At 46.4% G+C, this 6,697-nt stretch overlaps 1 protein-coding gene across 1 annotated transcript; it reads left to right on the forward strand.

Annotated features, from left to right (window-relative positions):
• The first annotated feature begins 1,188 nt into the window (after positions 1-1,188).
• LOC100384230 (uncharacterized) lies at positions 1,189-3,629 on the forward strand. Its single transcript, NM_001176800.1, has 7 exons — positions 1,189-1,533; positions 1,639-2,074; positions 2,223-2,357; positions 2,602-2,667; positions 2,900-2,965; positions 3,089-3,154; positions 3,324-3,629. Exons 1-7 carry the CDS (start codon positions 1,274-1,276, stop codon positions 3,477-3,479), a joined length of 1,185 nt encoding a protein of 394 aa, NP_001170271.1. The 5' UTR covers positions 1,189-1,273; the 3' UTR covers positions 3,480-3,629.
• The last annotated feature ends 3,068 nt before the right edge of the window (positions 3,630-6,697 follow it).

Genomic DNA, 6,697 nt, shown 5'->3' on the forward strand with positions numbered 1-6,697 from the left:
TTTGCCTAGCCGCCTAGGTGGCTGGGAGCCTGGGTCCAAGCGTCCGGTGTGGGAATCCAAGCGTCGAAGGCGAAGCACCAAGCGTCCAACACAACTACACAAAGCCACCTCTATCAGTCCACCATGACACCTTCGCCAGAGCCCAGAGGCCTGATTCCTGAACATGGCGACACACTGGATGTTTTCTTAAGAGCTAGTCGTGTTGATAAACATTATACTTGCTTGCTTAGTGAAGAAGAATGGGTACCCATCGGGTATAGAATACCCACACGGGTACGGGTATGAGTGTGCATTTGTACCCGTGTACGGGTATGGATATTGGACTGAGGAGTTTTTATTCTAACGGGGCCGGGTCTGGAGTAGCAAAACCCAGCAGGTCTTCACCCGTTGCCATCTCTACTTTCGGGCCTTTTGACTCCAAAAATATGCAAGCAAAGCACCCAGGAAATTTTGGTCGGCCCCGCCCGCCGAACCGACGGCCGGAGGCACGCGTGCGAGCGTGTGGGCCCCACGCGACGACAGACTGATGTCACGTATAACTTGCAGTTACAGACTTAGGGAGGGTTTGATTTCTAAGGACTAATTTTTAGTCTCTATATTTTATTTCATTTTAGTTCAAAATTTGTCAAATATAGAAATTAAAATTCTATTTTAATTTTTATATTTGACAATTTATAAACTAAAATGGATAAAAATGAAGAGACTAAACATTAGTCCCTATAAACCAAACATCCCTTACAGTAGCTAGTTATAACTCCATTTTCAAATATTTTTAGATCGCTATTTTATTTTTGCACTAAAACATGACAGATAAAAAAATAAAATGAGTAGTACATAACGAAATATACGTATATGAAATATGTGATGGTACTTGTATATAGCAGAGCAGGCTCTAGTGTTGATGAACACGGTGCTTGCGGTAGCTAGACGACACACCAGAGCCAAGCAAGTGACTGTGCACACGCAGTACGCACAGGACTACCGAGTCCAATCAACAGAAACTAAGGGCCTTTTGACCAAAACTAGACGTACGTGTCCAAAGGTCAGAATTCGCAAGGCAGAGACCTCTCCACAATCTGATCCCATAGGCCAGAGCCACAGTCGTCTAACTTTCACTCGAGCCGGCCGGCCGGCCGGGCGGCAAAATAAATATCAGACAGATCCCTTCACTAAACACTATCGGATAGGGGAGTATATATGCACCGTATTCTTCGGTACGACGCTTGACCTGGACGACGCCTCTAGCTAGCTAGCTAGCTAGCAAACCGACCCCATGGCAGACGAGTGGTGGAGCTGCACGCGTGCTGCCGACGACGACGACGACGCCGGTGGCTCGCCCTGCTCCACAGCCCCGGCAACAACGGACCAGCTCGACGCTGCCGACGAGCCGGCGGCGACGAGCACTGCCTCGATCGATTTCCGGCGGCCAACCTCATTATTGCACGTCGTCCGCCACGCTGCCGTCCCGCCATCATCCCCCTTAATCCTCGCCGATCCACCCCATCATATCGACGACTGGACGCAAGCCTACTTGTAAGAGCGGAGAATTCTCATGTCTCCAGTCTCAACTTGCTTGGCACACAATCTCTCCACGTTACATATGCGTGATGAATGGCGGTTTCCACTATGCATGCACAGGTGCGGGAGAGCGCCGCTCGCGGCGGCGGCGGCGGCAGAGGCGAGCACAAGCCTCAGCGCGCTGCTCCAGCTCCACGGCGGCGACGCTGCTGGCCGCCACTTCCTGCTCGCCCAGCACCTCCACGGTGACGCTGCTGACAGCGCGGCGGCGCACGTGGCAGCAGCGTCGCAGAGCTCGGCCCTGTACGCCGCCGCCGGCAACCAGCCGTACTCCTCCAGCTACGGCGGCGGCGCGCCGGCGGCAGGAGCGCTGATGGCCCAGCAGCCGCCGTTCCCTCATCAGGACGAATTCGAATTCTCATCCGCCAGCCTCTTTGTTGGCTCCTCGTCGTCGACGCGGGATTCCGCCGGCGTGCCGGCGGCAGCGGCGCGGCGGCCCGCCGTGACGACGACGAAGCCGCTTCTCTTGCAGGCCTTGGAGCAAAAGGCTTTCGCGGTATGATATGATACGATGCGACGACTGGGCGGCTCGAAGCGGATCGAGCCGCGCGTTGCACTTGCATGTTGCCTACTCTACTACTACTCTAGTCTCTAGGGTTTCTTTCTCACGCCTCGATCGATCGATCGGCGTCTGGTGCGTGCAGTTCCACTCCCATCATAAGGAACGTACACGACAACACGACGCTTCCTCGGCGACGACAGCAAGTGCTCCCGGCTCGCCTGCGCCGGCGAAGAAGCCCCGGGTCGTCGCGACGCCGTCTCCTTTGCCGACCTTCAAGGTGTGTGCACATGGACTGCTCGCACCGCACAGACCGGGCAGCTAGCTCTAGCTGTGACGCATGCAACCTAAAGATAGTATTATCATCATCATCTTGCACCTTGGATTATTCGGACACATCTTTTGGTTTCCAGCTCAACATGCAATCCAAACAAGTAGTTATTCGATCTTGTTAGCTATGATAATGATCGGTGATCAGCTGTACTACTACGATTGCCTTCGATTTGATCCTTGTCCGAGCGCAGGTGAGGAAAGAGAAGCTCGGGGACAGAATCACTGCGCTCCAGCAGCTAGTCTCGCCTTTTGGAAAGGTAGTACACCTTTTTCTAATTCTTCCCCACTCCAATCTCTCTGCATCATCGGTTTCTCTCCTTCCTTCCTCTAAATTAAACTCTTGCATTTGAGCGAAAGCCTCGTGTTCCATTATTATTCCAAGTTGTTGATCGATATGAACCTTGACTTAATTTGGCATCATGCATTTCCGATGCACACGGCCGGCGGCAACATCTATCGACGCATATATATATCGTCTGCGGATCTTAGACGGATACTGCATCGGTTCTTCACGAGGCCATCGAATACATCAGGTTCCTGCATGACCAAGTAGCTGTAAGTATATATATATATATACGAATCCTATACTTCATCACGATCAAATGGCTGCAAAAAAATCAATATATTTGTGTGTGTGATTCGAGCTAATTAATGAACCTGACCTTGATCTGCGCACAGTCCCTGAGCTCTCCCTACCTCGGGTGTGGGCGGCCCGTAGTGCAGCAGATACAGCAACGACGACAGGTGAGTACTCACTCTGTTTCTTTTTAGCTGTCGTTGTATAGTTTAATTTTACATTATCAGCGACAACTAAAACGAAACGGAGGGAGTAGTTAATTTTATTTGTTTGCACCTACAAACTACAAAGTAAAAGTTAGGTACATTTCCTAATTTCATCCTGATGAATTAACAGGCGAAGGACGACGGCGGCGCCGCGGCGAAGGAGGACCTGCGAAGCCGAGGGCTGTGCCTTGTCCCGGTGGCGAGCACTACGACTTATGCAGTGGCCGCTGGTGGCGAGACGGCGCCGGAGTTCTGGCTCCCTAACTTTGGGGGCACACTACGGTAGGGACAGAGACAGAGACATGAATATAGTAGCGTGGACATGGAGATCTTGGTAGCTAGCTAGGTCTCGTAGGCATGTATTTGTAGCTAATAAGGCCGTATTCTCATGTCTGATGCAAAAGCAAATGAATAAACCTGACCAGTCGATCACACTAGTCTCTAAGGGTGTTTAGTTTGCTGGAATGAACTGGAGAAACACAATGGGAAGAGGGGAACAAATAATATGCGGAAAAAAATAAGACCACAACCACATATATACATGCACTTGCTTGCATGTATGTGGTGTGTACACATGTACACGACCTGGAAAGTATTCGGACGGGCAATAAGAACTTAAGATGGATGTATATAGGGGTGAAAACGGGACGGATACGGACGGATATTAGGTCATCTCGTATCCTACCCTAATACAATTTTATCGGATACATGATCGGATACGGATAGTGAAAATCCGGGACGGATACAGGACGTGATCGGGTAATAACCAGGGCGGATAAGAAACGGATATCGGATATTACCCGGATAGATAACGGATATTAGTCGGATAATCCACCCTGATGATATTAGTTGTCCAACCGTGAAACAAACGAATAAAATAAGGAATACATAATTATGTATATGATAGCTCAAATATAGAAAAAAATACCAACAAAACTGACACCATACAATTCAAAGTTACTAATCACAAATTCATTATAGAACCAAAACACGATTTAAAAAAAACAGCAATATATCCCCTTTTACGTATAATCCACAAGTATATAATAAATATTAAATAGTTCACACAATTTTATTATAGAACAACAACACAATTTAAAAAAAATCAGCAACATATCCCTCTTTTAGACATTAATCACAAGTCCCTCTTTTAAGCATAGCCATGTGTGGTGGACTGGCTGCTGCGGCTCTCCTAGGGCTTCACGATCATGGTCTCATGGACAAATGCAGTGATGCACTCACGTATGGGCCAGTGGCCATGAGCCCACGTCCCCACAAGTTGACGAGATCAGTGCATCACAATTAGTAGATACACTCGGTCACTTCGGCCTCTAGGCCTTGCGGCAGCCAGGCACCCACGTCACGCCCAGACATGTTAATAGGCTGACTGGTGTTGGGCCTGTAACTGCGATAGCCCGGCACTGTAGTTACCCGTATCCGACCCGGACTTCTCGGGTATTTGCCGGGTAGTAGTCATCCCGTATCCTACCCGTATCCGGCTAATGTCTAACCGGGTACTATCCGTATCCGACCCGTATACAAAAATACCCGTATCCGGTACCCGAAAAATCGGGTATTTCTAGTATCCGTATCCGGTACCCGCCGGGTAATCCTGTCCTGTTTTCACCCCTAGATGTATTTTGAAGAATCTGTGGACTTTTTTTCTTTGTCTTTAGAAAGTAGCCGGTCCTCTAGCTAGCTAGGACCTGTCTTTGGTCTTTCTCTCATAGAGCAATAGGTACACGACTTGTGTGCTATGGAGAGTAGGAAGAGAGAAGGTAGATAGGAAGATCATACCTTTTAATTTAGGACCAAGGTGGACACACGTCGTAGTATAGCAGATGGGGTCGTAGACACCACCTCTGGGACTCAAGTTCCTCCCTCTTGATTTGTTTTTCCTCCTCCCTTGAGTCATTAGTCGCCGACGTAGAACCGTCAGATCCACACCGGGTGCCATAGAGGATGTTGGACGAGATCCTTTTCTCATGTGACGGCTAGGATTAGCGGAAGTGTTGGCTTCCATGTTTTTCCTTTGATCTCTCAAGAAATAAGTTGAACGGGGGAGTAGATACGGTGTTCGTCTCGGCTATAAAAACTTACGAGTTAGGGATAATATTTGACAACTTTTTGTCTTCAAGAAGCTTCTTTACAAATCTGTTCGAGGAGACTTTTCTTTCTTACTAAAAAAATAAAATGAATACTTATTTTAGAAAACTTCTTAAGATGTTCTAAGGACGTATTTTTATTTTTATTTTCTTCTCGCTATGTTTTTCTTGTAAAATTTCAATATTTTTTAAATTTCTATATACCAAACATTGCCCTAAATAGGGATGGCAAGGGTACATATCTGTCGGGTAGTATCATTCCATATTCATACCCATAAAAAAATTCTACCCGTCGGGTTATACCATATATGCTCACGGGTATAAAATCTTACTCATACTCATACCCGCGCGGGTAATTTTACCCGTCGGGTAATCCATACCCGCTAGGAAAGTCTTAAATTCAAATATACCAATCACTCAAAATATTAAATAAACATACAAAAAAACAAGTTCAACTTCACATATAACAAATCATATGATTACATAACTTGATAGCTAAACAAATAATAGCCATAGAAAGGTTTTATTTTAGCTAAGATGGGCTCTATTAGATAGTTATAGTGGTAATGATGCGGGTATATTTTACCCATGGATAGACGGGTATAGATAGTATCAACATGTAGTCGTACCCATCTACCTAACAGTAGAGGTTCTTACCCATTAACATACCCGCGGGTAGAAAAATCATCACATACCATCTTCATATCGGGTAAAACCCGTCGGGTATTCGGGTTTCGGGTACCTATTGACATCTCTAGCCCTAAACCTATCTAGCAGTGTCAAAGCTTTTTTTTCCTTTAAACAAGTTATTACTGGTGGTATGGTCTTTGCACTTTAGGCTATCTTCAACAATCTTAGGTGGCGTTTGGCAGAGCTCCACAGCTCAGCTCCCAATAAGAATCACCTCTAGGAAGCCAAACAACTACAAACTGAGTTGCTCTATGGTAGGAGTGAAATGAATCTAGTCTCAATTTTGTACTAGAGACTAGAGAGTGGAAGCCAAAAAATTGTTTCATGCTGCTCCCAAGCTGCTCCCCCACATTCCAACCCCTCAAAAATCACTTCACGCATAATTTTTCAAACGGTTTTTATCAAATAGATTCACTCTATTGAAGAATTATTTGGAATCACTCTGTTGAAGAATTAGCTATCAGAGCGAGAATCATAGAGTAGGGCTCTGTCAAACGAGCCCTTACTTATATCAACTTTTATTTTAAATTTTACTTTATAAATAATAAAATATATAATATAAATGGTGTTTTGTACTGCTAACCACTCTTCCGGTCCTTTACGTGGCACGACCCGTGTAATCATGCCAAAACACCGTACATTAACAGTAGGACCGAGCCAGCGGTGGACTACAGATTACTTCCAAAGGTCATGCATCATGCAAGGTATA

The sequence above is a fragment of the Zea mays genome, chromosome 6 (genome assembly GCF_902167145.1).
Source record: "Zea mays cultivar B73 chromosome 6, Zm-B73-REFERENCE-NAM-5.0, whole genome shotgun sequence".
NCBI lineage: Eukaryota > Viridiplantae > Streptophyta > Magnoliopsida > Poales > Poaceae > Zea > Zea mays.

Bases quoted from the DNA above. Each gene is read 5' to 3' on its own strand.
- LOC100384230 (NM_001176800.1), top strand. From the start codon at position 1,274: ATGGCAGACGAGTGGTGGAGCTGCACGCGTGCTGCCGACGACGACGAC. The intron at 2,358-2,601 runs GTGTGTGCACAT...GTCCGAGCGCAG, and splicing joins CTCCTTTGCCGACCTTCAAG to GTGAGGAAAGAGAAGCTCGG. The intron at 2,966-3,088 runs GTAAGTATATAT...ATCTGCGCACAG, and splicing joins TCCTGCATGACCAAGTAGCT to TCCCTGAGCTCTCCCTACCT.